Genomic DNA, 16,421 nt, shown 5'->3' on the forward strand with positions numbered 1-16,421 from the left:
CATAACTTTTAACTATCAAATGTTTACTTTCCGTTCAGTCGGCAAAAGGTCTCGACGTGTGTAGAGCAGGCTGTAAATCATTTGTTCCAGTTCTGCCCAGCATGAGGGAGACACGTCCACCTCGCGAGTCTCAGGGTCGGGCCCCAGGTTTTGGCTCAAGACACCAGCAAAAGCACACGCCAGCCTCCCAAGGCCCCCAAGACGACCAGGAAAACATTTTACAGAAAGGGGGTGACACAACAGCGCTGAAAACGAGGAAAAACAGGCAGGCAGGGAAGACAAAGCACAGAACTCACTGGCCCCGAAGGTTTAAGTCCACACTGAAGACCAGAAAGCAGACGCAAGTCATCGTCTGGCTCCTTCGGCCAACCCCGGTGGAGCAGGCTCTGACCCCGGCAATGGAGAGCACCAGACAGAGAAAAGCAGGCCGTCATCTCGTGGAGCTGGGTCAGGGCCGTAGAGGAGGAAGCCAAGCAAGCAACTAAACCAACCCGAAGCACAGCACACCCCGCAGAGATTCCGGATGGTGGCCACGGCCAACGTCACGGCTACTCCACAGCGTGGGGTCATAGGCAGCCTCCCAGTGAGCTGGTGCGAGAGCTACGACAGAGGGCAATCACAAATGTTCAAAGATCAGGGCAGCCCTGCAGGCCAGAGGAACCCATTCTGCCTGGAGCAGAGAGAGCCTGGGGCCAACACACTGACGGCGAGGGCCGGCCATCCCTGGGCTGACCTCACCTCAGAGCAGACGGACGCCAGGCCTGGAGACCCCGAGTCCATGAAAGGACGGGAGCTGGGCCCCAAGAAGCTGAGCTCTTCAGGGGACAGGCTTCAAGCCCCAAAAGGTGGCCCACAGACTCGCCCCAAGACTCTCCTCTCCACCCAGGGGCCACGGGTGCCAAAGAGCCCGCCAAAGACACAGCAGCCCCTCCAGCCTGCAGACGGCCAGGAAGGGAACATGCCAGGGGAGTGGGGGGGCTCAGACACCCTCATGCCGCATCCTCAGGGACCAGAGCCCAGGACCACGGCACAGCAAACCGAGAGGCAGAGACCAGGGTGCCGGAGGCCACCAGGACGGCAGCCCAGTGCAGGAGCAGACTCCGGCTGGGTCAGGAAAACCCACTCCTGTGCCTCCTGCTATGGAAAACCTAGCTAAGAATGTGGTCATACACACGGGGCGAAAGGAGGGTGAGGAGCCACAGGGAGCACAGGGGAGCCGCTGCAGCCACAGCCTGGGAAGGGCCAGTTTAAGGAGGGCGGACAGAGAGGGGAAAGAGAGAAGGCAGGCTGTCCACATGGAAAAGGTGGAAGACTCTCGCCAACAGGAAGATGAAACCAACAAGCACCCAGCACCGAAAGTCAAGGCAGAGCCTGGTCTGAGGATGGCAGGGCGGCTGCAAGAAGGCCTGAGGCGGGGCCCATGCCACAGAAAGGACCAGGTAAGGACGGGAGGCAGGCTCGGACAGGTGGGCATCCAGAAGCAACCAGCGTCCCTAAGCAGAGCTCTGTCCTGCCTCAGATCTCTGACAACACCAAGAGACGGTGGGCAGCACACTGAGGTCACAACGCTGGCCCCCAGCAGGCTTCGGGGAGCACACGCCCACGAGCTCTCCTGTACACCAGACGGGTTGGCCCTGGCCCGTGGAGCAGCCAGGGGCTGCGGGCCAGGGGGAGCGAGGGCTCAGATCCTAACCAGCGCCAGTGCTCACACACAGGGCAGCCCCACAAAGACGCCCGCCAGAACATGGAAAGCTGGTGGCATGTGGGGACAGCCTGGTGCCCAGCACAACGTCTGCATAAGTACAGAATCAAGGCTGAGTGACTGCAGACTGCGGGGGCAGGGCGGGACCCCCACCGCTCTGGGCCTGTTTACCCTGGGAAACACAGCATCATCATCAAGACGCAACGAGTCCACAGTGCTCAGAACGGGGCCTGGCACTCAGGAGGAGCTCCATAAACGAAGGCAGTGATCACAGTGATGGAACAAGACACCAACGTCTAACGCGCGGCTACAGACAACAGCGCCCGTGTCAGGAGCTGGGGACGGACAGAGGGCCATGTCGTGGGCCCCGCAGACGGGCACCTTACACGGCTCCGGGCACGGCAAGCCCAGCGCCCGCTCCCCACACGTATGGGCAACAGTGAGGGCCTCGTCCGGGCGGACGGACTACCAACTCTCCGTGTCCGTGCGGTGGAGACAGAACGCGGGAACACGGTCCTCTTCCCATAAAGCCACTCATCCCACGATGAGGCCCCACCTGCCCTCATCCGAGCCCATCACCCACAAAGACCCCACCTCTTACCACCACCACACCACGTGCACTAGGGTTTCGACACGTGACTCTGGCGGGTGGCAACTCCCCAGCAAGGGCTCACATCTCTGTATGGCAGCAAGCAGACGCAAGTGACCTTATTAACCTTGTTACTCTAGGGCTCTCCTGGTGCCTCAGTGGTAAAGAGTCCGCCTGCCAACACAAGGAACACAGGTTCGATCCCTGACCAGTGAAGACCCCACGCACCCAGGCCTCGGAGCAGTGAGTCCCACGCACCACAGCCACGGAGCCCGTGTTCCAGGGCCTATGTTCCAGAACAAGAGAAGCCGCGACGAGAAGATCCCACGTGCCCAGGCCTCGGAGCAACGGATCCCACGCACCACAACCACAAAGCCAGCGCTCTAGAGACCATGTTCCAGAACAAGAGAAGACCCCACGTGCCCAGGCCTCGGAGCAGCGGGCCTCACGCACCACAACCACGGAGCCCGCGCTCCCGGGCCCGTGTTCCAGAACAGGAGAAGCCGCGACGAGATGCACTGCGACTAGAGAGGAGCCCTGCCAGTCACAACTGGCGAAAAAGCTCACATAGCAACGAAGACCCAGCACAAAAATCAATAATTTTTAAAAAAAACTTTTAATCCAATTTTTCTTTACACTTAGCCACATAAGGTTTTCATCATCTTTTTTATATTCTTCGTCTCCACAAGAGCTCTTAGAAACTATTATTCTATTTGATAGTGAATCCTACTTTCGCTTTCAAGCAAAATTAATAATTCAGTAAATTGTATTTAAGGAACACTGAAGTACATCTGCTGATAATGCCATGTGTCCATCCAAATGGGACTTAGAGAGATGTCCACAATGGCAGTCACCTGAGGGCCTGTGGATATTTCCCGGTGGTAGGCTTGAGTGACTTTAAGCTTCCTACTTTTTACCAAAAAAAAAAAAACACACAAATCTGTTTTATAAAAACAGTACCATTCTTTAAGTCAGCCTCCAGCACACTCAGATTCAGCGGCTTGAGCCTCATGCCCTCTCCTCCTCCTGGAGAAGTGGGAGCTCGGGAGGCCCGCAACGATTGATAAACACCACGACATGCACTGAGGACCACTGCCGTCCCCGCAACAGAGGCCCAGCTGCCCTGTCCAGCTGCCCCGGGATGGAGCCGTCTTCCCCAGCCCGGCCCGCTACTCACTTCCCAAGGGCTGACTCTAAAACCCATCCTGAGAGGCCAATTCTGCCAGCTTTCCTTCACTCCAGCCTTAACCTGTGACAATTCTCACAGGTCCCTGGTCTCTGGAATTTGGACTGAGCTCTGTATTCTTACCTCTAACCTTCACCTTGCACTGAGGTTTGTACGTCGGTTCCTCGTGAGTCAGTCTTTGATAGAGATACCAACTCTTCAGACAGATTCATCATCCACTTTTTTCCAGGAGATAACTCGTAACAATACTTTGGAATCCCTTTGCATTTCACAAGCCAGGCAAAGTATCCTCTTACCTATATTTCAGTCATTTCCAGAGTTATACCTCAAGTTTTTAGCCCATCTGCTTAAATTCAGAGGAGATGCCTCTGAATAACAGAATACTCTCTGTGCGCTGCACCAAGGCTCCCCTGAATGTTCACCACGTTCCTTCCTCTGGGCCTTCCCGAGGGCACCAACCCCTCCCCAGCAGGCAGTGGGGAAGCGGGGTTTCTTGTCCAGCAGGCCTAGGCTGAGGCGCTTGCCTGTTCTTTGGCTTTCTAGCTGCACCCTGGGCAAGACACGTCATGTACCAAGACTTAACCTGCTCTTCACAGTGAGCCCAAGGACCTGGGAGGAAGCGGGATAGTGAGAGCAGCCCTGACACCGAGGCGGCGGAGCCACACGCTCGCCAGCCCTGCTTTTCCATCTCTCGGTTGTCTTCTGGAAGAACCCAAGTCAACAGCTCCTCAAACCCTTCACTGTTCATAGACCCCCAACTTCTAAGAACAATCCCGATGGCAGGAGTCCTGTGGCCTTCACCACAGCTTCCCCAGGCAGTTCCAGAATGCCTGGGGAACTCCTTGGACCTCAGAGGCCGGAAGGGCCCCCCAGGCCCCCCAGCTCTGTCACTGGTCATCAGATCTTCAAAGTCCTGAGGCAGGGAGGGCCTTGGTCCCCCTCCCCTGGTCTGCTCTCTCCAGGAAAGCGAAACAGCAGATGACCCACAACAGACACACTGCAGTCAGGTCTGCAGAGCTGTGAGCTCCAGCCCAGTCTCCAGCTGTCTCCCCAGGGTCAGCGCCAGACTGACACTCCCACAGGCAGCACCTCTGGCCAGATCACATTGGCCTGGGCAGGCTGTGCTTTTCCGTCTACACAAAAGGAAAACGCTTACAGGGAGAAACCTCATGTGGGGCGGGCGGGGATAGCGAGACCACCCGGCGGAAGAGGCTGGGATGCAGGAGACTGCCGCCCACTTGCTGGAGCAGACCCCCCGGCCGTCGGGGTCCTCCGCCAGGAACCCAGTTTATGCTTTGTGCGCTCGGCAGATGCCAGCCCTGGGAAAGGAATTCCACTAGAAACTCAGAAACACTGTTCCAGGGCTTTCTGGTGGTAACTTGGTGAGCAGCATGGCTTCTGCTGGTGTGAGGGTTTGGATTTATTTAGGCAGCAGTTACTGAATCAAGCACTGTGTTTTGAGTAAAGAATCTTAAGTTACTGCAGTTCAGTGCTGTCCAACGTAAAACTGTTTAAATTTAAAGTAAATTTAACTACGATGAAAACCCAGCTCCTCAGTCCTGTGAGTGTCAGTGGGTCAGTGGCCCCCCACGCTGGGCAGCACAGAACCAGGCCCCATCCTCACGAACGTCCTGCGGGCGGCGTGGCCCTAGTTCTGACCCGCCCAGACTCTCACCCCGCTGTCCTGCACAACACACAGCTGCTATTCAGTCGCAAGTTGTGACACGATCTAGAACACGTGCTGAAGGCTGCAAGGAGCTCAGAGAAACAGCGTAACACCCGCCCCTTCTACTCAAGACAAGACCAAACTCCCAAAGGCTTCTAATCAAGTTACACAGGGCAGCGCCCACACACCCGGTAAATATACACAGAGGACCCTGGAAGCTCTGGGAAAACAGGACGCTTAAACCTAGAGGACACAAGACTTGGGCACTGTTTAAATTTTTAAAAGCAGAAAAGTTTCTTTGGGATCAAAGGGAGAAAGCGTTTCCCAGCCTCGGTGGGGCTATTCCAGCCGTGCCCCCGGCCCGCCCAGTGCCCTGTAGCCGTCTCTCCAACACAAAGGCTCTGGCCTGAGAGGGAACGCTGCCACTACTCGGTTGGCAACAAGAACCATTTAACTTTTGGTTTCGATTTCTCTAGAGAAGAGGGAGGAACGAAACCAGTGGCCTTCCTAACTCCTCCATGTGACAACTCACCCGCTTGCCTTTTATGTGACAGGCCCGGCGAAGGGGCGGGCCCCCTTCCACAGTGGGAAACTGAGGTTCAGAAGTCAGGACCCTCATAGAAGCCAGTCACATCCAGACAGGAAAACCAGGCTACCCGAGATGGGGCTAACCCAGTGAGCTCAAGGCCTTGCACATGCTTCCCCACGCAGCCACCACCACCAGGCAAATGTTTTGATTTTTCATTTCCTTTTAACTCCTCCACCCTAGCCATTCCTTCTGATTCCCAGGATTCCAGAAATGTTAAGATCTGAAATGCCTTTCAAGGGCTTCCCAGATGGTTCCAGTGGAAAAGAACCCACCCGCCAATGCGGGAGACATGAGAGACACAAGGTTCAGTCCCTGCGTGGGGAAGACCCCCTGGAAGAGGGCACAGCAACCCACTCCAGTATTCTTGCCTGGAGAACCCCCACGGACAGAGGAGCCTGGCAGGCTATAATCCATGGGGTTATAAAGAGTTGGACACAACTGACAGCGTCCGAGCAAGCCAGCGAGTAATGTGTGCGATGGTATTTCTAGCAAAATCCCTTCCAAACGTGAAAAGATAGAAACTACCTACAATCCACCTGTTACACTTAAGAAGTTCACTCTCATCTCCAACCACCCAGAGCTGAAATGGCTATGCACAGCAGCTGACTTGGGAGTTAAAAGGAGCACAAACCCACAAGAAAAGGACATGGTTCGGATAACTGAAGCCACTCTCGGCCAAGGGGAACCTCAGCGCTGTCCACCTGTGAGTGTGGAGAAGGACAGACCTCCGCGCAGAGCCGCCTCAGGCCGGCGTGGGTGCAGCCTCTGCCGTTCCTCTCCACGGCAAAGGGAACCCAGGCCTCAGAAGCCCAGGGCATGTGGGACCAGGTCATAGAACACCCACTGGGCACCAAGCTTTCTACCTCCTTGTGTTAGGTACTAATTTCATAATAAGAGAGAGAGACCAGCTAAAAACTAAATGGAGATGCCTTTCTAACACCAAATAGAATTTTTGTTGAACATTCTGTTTTTCACATTCTGGGTTGCAAAGCGTAAACCTGACTTCACCACTTTTCAGGAAAGGAGGCAGATATACTGTGATAAATTTTACTTCATTCTGCACTTAAATAACCTCAGTTAGCAATAAAATCTTCAAAAATCCTAAGAAAAACAGTGAAAGTTATTTTTAGCCTTTGGTTTATTTCAACTCAGCAGACCTGCCACACCTGCCAGACTCTCTTCCTTTCTTTCTCTCACTCATCCGCTCACTCGCCCCCCAGACACACAGCAGCAGTGCACACAGTGTGACTGTGCCCGGCGCTGGGAATCCAGGCTTGGACACAGCCCACCCTCCCCCAAAAGGACACAGGCGAGTTGGCGCCAGTTCTCAAGAGCAGCAGTAACTCCACAGGCAGGGGGAGAGCCCTGAGGCGGGGCTTCTGAGCAAGGCACCAGTCCCCAAACCTGGGCTGCGTCTTCTGAAAGCACGGAGGGACCGCGGGGTAATCCAGGGGTGACTGGGCAAGTCACCGGCCACCCTCCCCCGGCGCAGGAAGGGCACCTTCGCTAAGCAAGCCAAGGCAGGACACCTCACACACAGGACTTCTCAATCACTGAGATTTTTGTAAGTCCACAACATTCACATAAACTCTGCTCAGATAACATATTTTAAGAACAGTCCACATGAAAGGCACAGACAGGCCCTCAGAGCTACGGTAGCTCTGGCTGCCCAAGTTCAGTGGTGACAACCAGACCAGAAGACAGACAATCTGCCAGTCATAGTGACGGGCTAGTGTCCAGTCAAAGGAGAGCAGTGTTGGAAGAGGACAGCGCAGCCCAAGTCCCCAGGCAGACAGGTCTACCTACAAGAGAACACCTCCCCACCCACACCCCGGAAGATCCAGAACCTGTGGCCATGAGGAAATGCTCGTGGCTCCTGGGACCATGCCGTATTACTGCAAGCCCTTAACACAGTCCCCTGGTGGGCCTGAACCAACCCCACAAGTCCTTAAAGCAGAAGGCTTCCTGCAGCTGGCAGAGGCTACCAAAGGTTCAAAGCCTGGCAGGTCTGAAGACAGAAGGACCAGGAACAAAAGACACTGGTGGCTTAAAGGAGCTGAGAGAGGCCCCAGCTGGCGGCCAGCAAGAAACCAGGGACCTCAGTCCTAGGACCCTGAGGGAGAATCACGCCATGACAGGAGTGAGTTCACAGACGGCTCCTGAGCCCCAGCGGAGGATGCAGTGGGCAACCCAGGACTTAAGCCCAGTGAGCGCCCAAGTGGAGGAGCCAGCCCCCAGCCCACCCTCCGACCCACAGAGCCTGTGAGACAGTCGGTGAGAGCGGCAGGCAGCCTGGAGCCTGGATGTGTTACACAGCAGCAGCACACGAGGTGTGGCGCTGAAAGCTCAGCGTCAGACGTCGCACGTGCAGCGCACTGTGGGCGGGTGTCTCGGGCTCCTATCCCGATTAGAGCCCACCCACCTCCCCTTCCTCCGCTGCCAGACCCCCTGCGCAGCCTTCAGAGCAGAGGAACCCTGCCGGGCCAGCTGGAACCTTCTAGACAGGCCGGCAACTGTTCCCAGCAAGCACTGTGGCTTTCAACAACCCGGCGGCTCCCGGGTTCAGTCAGCCCTCCTCCCACACCCCGTAAGCCCACATTCTGGCTGCATCATCAAAACCAGGTTTGTGAACGCGAACATCACAGGTTTATGTCTGCCTGTTTATGGCAATCCTCTTTTACTCCACAACCAAAAAAACCAAAGCTTAAACCAAAATCACCTTAACAACAGCATTTTTCAAGGATGACTGCTACCTCTCCTTCCATTCACATGAGCCCACTTAAAACAGGGACCAAAATTTAAAATTAAATGGCAAACAAAAGGAAAGCCTGACACTTTACTTTGACAAATCTTCAATTATGAAATTTTAACTTCATAACACTGAAGACTTCCTTTTAGGAGTGCGCAGCCCCACCACGTGCCATGTCTCAGCGGCCGCAGTGGCCCGGCCTTGGCAAGGCTTTTCCATCCCACCCTGCCCTCCACACAGGAGCCATCGGGAAGCCATTTTACAAAACCTTCTGAGGGCCCCCATTTCAAAGGCCCCCTCCCCAGCTGGCGTAACAAGCTGCCCCTCCACTTCCAGGGCTCTGTCTTGCCCCTCCCCCCCTCCTCCTTGGCAGCCCCTTCCCTGAGGGTCAGCCCGTCCTTGTTTACCAGCAACCAGGCGCCACTCTCCCTGAGCGTCACAGCCAGCACCCTGAGTGAGATTTCAATTTCACTCTGCAGAGAGACCAGCCATGGTGCAAGGGGCAGGAAGAGCTATGTGACTGGCACGCAGGTGAGTGCCTGCGTGGCAGGGATTTCATGAATGGCCCGGGCAGCAGCAAATGCATGCCCAGCACATCGCCCTTGCTGCCCTCCACAACCAAGGGCTTCTGGGGATGAACACTGGAAAAACCAGGCCCAGGTGTGCCACCTTTCAAGGCAGATCTCCAAATACCATTCCCGCGAATCCCAGCACGTTCAGAGGACGACATCTGGATGAGACGAAGGCAGGAGAGGAGGCAGCCCAGGGTCCATGGCAGTCATGCTGGGCCTTCCCCTGTGCCCTCCCACCGGTCCCCTGAGGACGCACCAGGGGAGGCAGCTTGCTGGACCGCAGGCTGGGCCAGAGGGAGGGGCGAGGTCATGACCTCCTCCAGGCGCTGACTCAGGAGAGCAGGGAGAAGGGAACAGACCCAGGGCAGGAGGAATCCGGACCAGGTCCCGTGGGAGCGGCTGGACACCCCTATGTATGACACTTGTTGGTGTCTCGGACACTCAGGCTGAGTGAATTCTCTTTGGGGGAACAGAAGACCTTTAAAAATGAAACGTCCAGAGACCTGAGGGGAGGCTGCTGGGTGACCCCACACACGCGGGCAGGCCTGAGAGGGCAAACTCGGAGCCCGAGCCTGGGCAGGACCCGATGGCAGGCTCGCCAGGCCTCCTCTCTCACCCCAGGACCTCCTTCCCAGGGGCCCACAGAGCACCAGGGGGGATGTGAGAGCGGAACTGGGGCCCACACCCTGACTTGCTATGCAGCACTTTTCTTTACCTTGAAACTGAGGTTTCTGAAGCTGCTGAGGCTGACCTGGGCAAAGTTCAGCGAGGTAGGCAGAGGCCAGGTCACAGGGGCCCTGAACCCGTCCACCACCTGCCTGCATCCCCAGGTAGAGCACCCCTCCCATTGCCCACACGGTTCCCCAAAGACTGAGATTCAACCAAAGAAACAGACTAAGAACTAGAGGCAACGGCAGCTACAAGAGAAGCATGTGACCTTCTCTACGCTGAAGTTCTCACCCTCATTCCCATCCACTTTCACATGCTTTTTCTTCATATGAAGACAGGCTGGCCATCTCTCAAGGCAGCCATCAGGCTGAGTTCCCAAGGGCAGAAAGCTCCCCAAGAAAGAAGGGATGGTGCCGGCTGCTACAGGGGCTGCCAGGCAGAGGCCCAATAGGGTTCAGTGGAGGCTGCTCAAACTCCCGCCACACGAGCAAGTGTGAACCATTTCTGGAGGGCTGCAGACACCATCCTTCCAGAAACGCTGTCCGGCAACTTTTCATCAACAAGAGTCTCGTCTGCTGGGTGGACAGCGGCTCTCTGACCTCAGTTCCTTTTCTTTCTAAGCCACAAAGGAGAGGTGTTCTGGTGGCCTTCCTCATCTCTCCAGAGAAGTTGGTGACCAGGAGCAAGCTCCAGACACAGATCTTTCTCCACACCAAAAGGTGAGTTCCCAGAAGCCCAGCAGGCCGGCGGACATGACTGACCATCAGGGAGGCCCCCCTCCTCCCCCCACAGGCGAACCCCCCAGCTGGACCGCTGCTGGGGTGCACTCCGCCTCCTCTTTGCCCTTCTAAAGCGGCAGTCTGCTAGGATTCAGAGCAGGGAACCAGGTGCTGGACACTCACCCTTCCAGGCACAGGTGGGCAATCCAAGCAGTCTCCTCCTCTAGGCAGGTATGGAAGAGAGTAGACAGACCCAGGGCCACCCACAGAGTCCCGCGAGGAAGGGGGAAAAAACCCCACCTATTCAAGGGGCTGAAAGGCAGAACTCCTGGCAGCTTGGGAGCCCACTCTTCAGCCCTGCACCTTGCGGAGCTGAGTTCTAACGGACTCGGGGAGTGGAGGAGGCAGGCCCCCAGAAGCGGAGACCCCAGAAGAGCCTGTAGTGGCAAGCAGGGTGTCCGCTCTGCCTCTAACCTAAGGGGAGCGAGGGAGGTGGGCGGGGTGGGCCCTGACTGAACCTCACTAGAGAGGATGACAGCCCACGAGAGGGGCCCCCGAGTCAGGATCCCAGGGCCACAGCCCACGCCAACCCCTCCCCTAGACGCCAGCACAGCGCCTGGCAGGTCGTGCGCTCCTTAAGGAAAGACAGCAACCCATGTGCCCAGGCTTACTAGAAACTACAGGCAAGGACACCGCTTGCAGAGCCTGAGCAGGTCCCACAAGAGCATCACACCCGAAGCTCTACAGGTGAAGACCACACGTCCTCCTGTTTTCCTAGTGCTCAGACACAGTCAATTCCAGGGGAGACAGGCTGGAAACCTACAGCCACCCCCCCACCACCTCTGCTCAGAAAGTTCCACAAGTAGCAACTGGAGGGAGACAGCAAGAAGAGGTGGGACTCCTACTCAGGGCTGAAGTACTAGCTCAAACTGAAAGTCGATCAGTCGTGTCAGACTCTTTACCACCCCGTGGACTATACAGTCCACGAAATTCTCCAGGCCAGAATACTGGAGTGGGTAGCCTTTCCCTTCTCCAGGGGATCTTCCCAACCCAGGGATCGAACCCAGGTCTCCTGCATTGCAAGCAGATTCTTGACCAGCTGGGCCACCAGGGAAACTCAAGAATACTGGAGTAGGTAGCCTATCCCTTCTCCAGTGGATCTTCCCGACCCAGGAATTGAATCGGGGTCTCCTGCACTGCAGGCAGATTCTTTACCAGCTGAAATACCAGGGAAGCCCTAACTCAAAGGCTTCAGGAATTTCTGAAAGTAACTTGCTTCCAACCCACAGCAGGTGAAACAAGCTGCAGAAAGAGCAGCTATTACTGTGTATCACACATGCTTTAAAGTAGTATCAACTTAGGTTTCACAACACATTTCAGAAGAGAATAAACAGACCTAGAAAATAAACAAACAATTAGTTACTTTTACAAATAATCCAAATACCAAGCAACTGTGGGATTTATAAAACTAATGTTTCACAACCTTAACACCCTGAAAGATCCTTACGTGACCTTTAAATCAGCGCCTAACTGTACAAGAAAGTTTATAACTTAAATCCTAAAAATGCTGACTAAAAAAAAAAAAAAAAAAACACCCTGCCTACAGATACCTTGTTTCCAGGTGCTCAGAAGAGCGCAAGAAGGGCTAGGTAAGTAGCACTCACACCTCAGACAGCCTCACCTGGGACAGCTCCCCCACACACACCCACCTTCCTCACAGGTCCTGGCCTCTGTAACTGCTCTAACCTTAAAAGGAACTTCTAATCCCCATTAGGCTGATGTGGAAATGCTTAAAATAGAGATGACACTTCCCAGAGAATAACCAATAGCTACAAACGTTTTTTTACTTTTTCTGAACACTACTAACTTATTTAAAAAAAAAACTGCAGAAGACGCTATTTGGCAATTTCGGCACAAAATTAAACCACAATATGCAAGCCCCTTCACGAGAAAGTCGTTTCTAAATTCGCTGTTGGTTAAAGTGTATCGCTACCGAAAAATCTAGTCCTGTTCTAAATGGATTTTCGCGGGGCGGGGGAGTAAAAAAGTTAACATTTAACTAACATTTGCCTTCAACTTGATTCAAGTTCCCGACAATACTAAAAAGCCTCTGCAAGTTAACATAAAACACCCCTCTTGCATCCCACTTGACAAAAGGTCCCTAACCTGGCGGGGGCGGGGATAGTATTGGAAAGTATGCGACCTCCTTTCCAGTTTGCTAAGTGGCTTCAGTCGTGTCCGACTCTGCGACCTCATGGACTGTAGCCCGCCAGGCTCCTCTGTCTATGGGGATTCTCCAGCAAGAATACTGGAGTGGGTTGCTGTTTCCTTCTCCACCTTTCCAGTTTAGCCAGAGAGAAAAGGAAAACACCTGCACGCACAGAACGCAGTGGGCCCTTTCCTGCACCGTTAGTTCTAGAATCTCGACACACCGCTCGTTTATACTCTGAATATGAAAATAAGAAACTAAAAAAGCTCCTCGCAGAGTCGGACCTCGGCTTCCAACACCCACCCTCCAAACGAGGTGAGCGCGCCGGGTGGGGACGTCCGATCGCCCGCGGCGCAGCCCCGGGAGAGCCCTCGCGGCCGAGGCCGCCCCCCTCCCCGGCGCCCCGCCGCGCGCACTCACCCCTGGATGCCCGGGCTGTACGCGCGGCTCTTCCACGGCGTGCCGGGCCGCGGCGCCTGGGGCCCGGGGCCGCCCCCTCCGCTGAGCGCGGCCGCGCGGCTGCCGGACAGCAGGTAGTTGAGGCCGTACGTGCTGGCCTTGTTCTCGCGTTTCCGGCGGCCCGGGTGGAACTGATGCTGCGGCGGCGGGGAGCCGGCGGGCGCGGGCCCGCGCGGCCCGGCGTGCCCGTTGGGGGCGCTCGGGGGGCCGTCCGCGAAGTGGAAGAAGGCGCCGCCGCGGCCACCGCCCGCCCGGCCGAGCGACGCGCTGCTGGAGGACGAGGAGGAGCAGCCGGGGCTCTCGGTGCCCGACTCGGCGTTGGACGAGGAGGACGACGATGACGACGAGGACGACGACGACAGCGACGGCGACTTGTGCAGGCGCCGGGCACCCTCGGCCGCGGGCCCGAGCGCCGTCAGCAGCGCGGGGGGCAGAGCGGCCGCGCCGGGCGCAGGCGGCGGCGGGGGCGGCGGGGGCGACGCGGCGGGCAGCGCGGGCCCCCCTAGGCCGCCGCCGCCGCCCGGCCCGGCAGCCCCCGTCCCCGCCGCGGCCGCCGTGTCCAGCGCCGGCGAGTTGAGGCAGAAGTAGGGCGCGAAGCCCGAGCCGCCGCCGCGGCCCACGCCCTGCGAGGTCTCCCAGATCTGCATCCACAGGGCATTGGCTGGCCCCTTCTGCTCGGGCTGGATCCAGGCCACGCGCGGATCCATCCACGCGCCCGCCCCGCGGGCCCGCGCGCCCGCCCGCCCCGCCCCCGGGCCGCGCCGCGCAGCGCACGGACGGACGGACGGACGGGCGGACGGACGCACGGGCGGGCGGGCCTGAGCCGCGCCTCGGGCCGGCTCGCTGCGGCGGCTCCCGTCGGGGTCGCGGCTCGCGGCGGCGGTCTCTGAGGAGACGAGGAGGTCCCCGGGCAGGCGGCGGCGGTGCTCCTGGGGCCTGTCAGGCTCCCTTCAGGCGGCGCGGGGGCCGCGGCGGCGTTCCACACGGGCCGGCGGCGGAGGCCATCGAAGGGGGGCGGGTCCAGGCGCCGCGCGGCCCGGGACCCGCGGGAGGGCGGCCGCCGCCGCGAGCCGGGCCCTCAGGCGAGCTCGCGCCGATAGCTCCGCGTCCCTGCCAGCAGCAGCGGCGACGGCGGCGAAAAGACACGCTCGGCGGCGACGGGGCGCGGGTGAAGGAGGGGGCGCCGCCGCCGCTCCAATGAGGGGCGGGGAGGGAGCCGGGCGGGGGGCGGGGGCGGCGGGCGGGCAGGAAACGCGGCCTCCAGTGCCCGGGCCCGGACGCCAGTGCGCACGCGCGGCCGATTTCAAATCCTCACTAGACACCGCCGCCTGGGTTAGCGCGCCTGCGTGCTGGCGTTCCCTTCCGTCTGAGGAGAGGGCGCGGGGGGAGGGAGGGAGCGAGGGGCGGGGCACCGCGTCGGAAGGATACGCGACGGGGGAGGGGCTGGAAAGGGGAGGCGCCGGCTTCGCGGGCCTTTCTAGACCAGACTGGGGCTGCGGCGGGGGCAGAGGGGAAAGCCGCGAGGCGACGCACCGCCCTCGGCCCCGTCTGCATCCGCCGGCCGCACCTCCCTCCACCACGCGCAGGCCGAGGCGTGGAGACATGCGCGCTGGGTGTCCGGCGGCCGCTCGGCCGCGCCGCGCCGCGCATGCGCAGGAGCCCGAATTCGGCACCGCCTGTGGGGGACGTTTCCGCGTCCTCGCCCTCCGCCGGCCGAGACCGTACCTAGGGAGCTGACCGACCCCTCGGCGGGGCGGTCGCTGCCCCACGGACAGAACAGAGATGCCCCAAAGCCGCCCTCGCGTCCACCAGGGTCCCGCGGGCGGCCGGTCACGCCGCGGTCCCCGGTGTCGGCGCCGCCCACGTGCTCACCGGCGTCCTCCTGAGGAGCCGCCCCACACCCTGCGGGAGGGAAACCCTCATCTGCGGGTTTCCTCACAGGCTTTTTTTTTTAATATAATTAAATAGATTAAGATTCACACCCCCCCCCAAAAAAAATTTTAGGAGACATAAAAAGACCTACATAGTAATAAAGCAAAGCAAAAGTAATAAAGCATGAATCCTATAACAACGCAAACAACGCTATGGGCTGCCGGGGTGGGCTAAGGTCAGCGTCCCTGTGAGGTAGGCGTTGTTATTCTCATTTCCTAGTTGAAGAAAAATCCGGGCTCGAAGAGATTTCTAAGTCCTTTCTCACCCTCACTCAAGCAGTAGGTGGTAACATTGAATTTCTGTTGTGGCTGTAACGCCTAAAGCGCATACCCGTTGTGCTATGCCTTCTCTGAATTCAAAAACCCAAACGAGTTCTACATTTTTCATACCCCATCTTACTAACCAGGAACAGTTTTGAATATTCACAGCTTCTCTCTCCACTCTGTTTCCAAAGGAAAATACACATCCCGCCTCACAGGCTTATTTTGTTTGTTGGTTTGCTGTTGTTATGCTTTTAAAAATGATTTTCTATGCGGAAAAGGAAGCTCAAGCTGGCAGCTTAGCTCCCTAGGCCGGCCCGGCGGCGCTGCCCATCAGGGAAGCAGGCCGTGGTGGCCTGGATTTGCGGGCTGGCCCGGGGTCTGCGGGCTTCATCAGCGACTCTGCCCAGCCGTCTGCCCTGTGTGTTCCCGTGTCCAGAGAGTGCTCTGAGCCCGGCGCTCTGACGCTGGAGGTGTTTGGCACACACCGCTGACCACACACGTTCGGTGAGGTCCACAGTCTCCTTGTGCCAGGGGAGCTAAGACTGCCTGCCTGCCGGACCCGGCGGCCCCACCCGGCCTGGCCTGACCCGGGGAGGGCGTTCCTGGGCCAGGCGACTTCCCTGACCGAGCCTGCCTCCTTCCCACCCCGCAGCCTGGACGCCTTTCCCCTCAAACCTCAGAACAAAGCGTATTTTAAATGGTCTCGTCTTCGTCGGTATCTCAGATGAGTAGACTGTGCTAAGTGCTTGACACTGGAAACTCCTGCTGCTGCTGCTGCGTCGCTTCAGTCGTGTCCGACTCTGTGCGACCCCATGGACGGCAGCCCACTAAGCTCCCCCATCCCTGGGATTCTCCAGGCAAGAATACGGGAGTGTGGTGCCACTGCCTTCTCCTACCAGCATGAAAAAGTCCGTGTATTACATACTGAGGTTTTTGGTGTTGTTTTTTTTTTTTCTTCCCTCAAATGATGTTACTTGATAAAAGTGGCTATTTCTGTTCAGACATTGCTCAGCACCTGTATATGGTACATGTGGAAATTATGATCAAGGATTAGAACATGTCCAGTTAAATAAACCACAGAAAACACACAAAACAAGTCAGTTGTTATTCTGGAACT

At 57.5% G+C, this 16,421-nt stretch overlaps 1 protein-coding gene and 1 long non-coding RNA gene across 3 annotated transcripts in view; one reads left to right on the forward strand and one right to left on the reverse strand.

Moving 5' to 3' along the window:
* TENT4A (terminal nucleotidyltransferase 4A) overlaps positions 1–14,045 on the reverse strand; it is a 41,333-nt gene extending 27,288 nt beyond the window's left edge. Inside the window, exon 1 of one of the 2 annotated variants that reach the window (XM_069556117.1) lies at positions 13,071–14,045. In XM_069556117.1, the coding sequence (XP_069412218.1) occupies positions 13,071–13,816 (746 nt within the window). In that variant the 5' untranslated portion in view covers positions 13,817–14,045. The remainder of the gene's footprint in view (positions 1–13,070) is intronic. The other variant, XM_069556116.1, reaches the window with a different exon arrangement.
* Positions 14,046–15,717: 1,672 nt separating this feature from the next.
* LOC138421755 (uncharacterized) lies at positions 15,718–16,020 on the forward strand. Its single transcript, XR_011249620.1, has 2 exons — positions 15,718–15,808; positions 15,957–16,020. It is a non-coding gene; the product is annotated as an uncharacterized lncRNA (long non-coding RNA).
* The last annotated feature ends 401 nt before the right edge of the window (positions 16,021–16,421 follow it).

This window comes from Ovis canadensis, chromosome 16 (genome assembly GCF_042477335.2).
Source record: "Ovis canadensis isolate MfBH-ARS-UI-01 breed Bighorn chromosome 16, ARS-UI_OviCan_v2, whole genome shotgun sequence".
Lineage (NCBI taxonomy): Eukaryota > Metazoa > Chordata > Mammalia > Artiodactyla > Bovidae > Ovis > Ovis canadensis.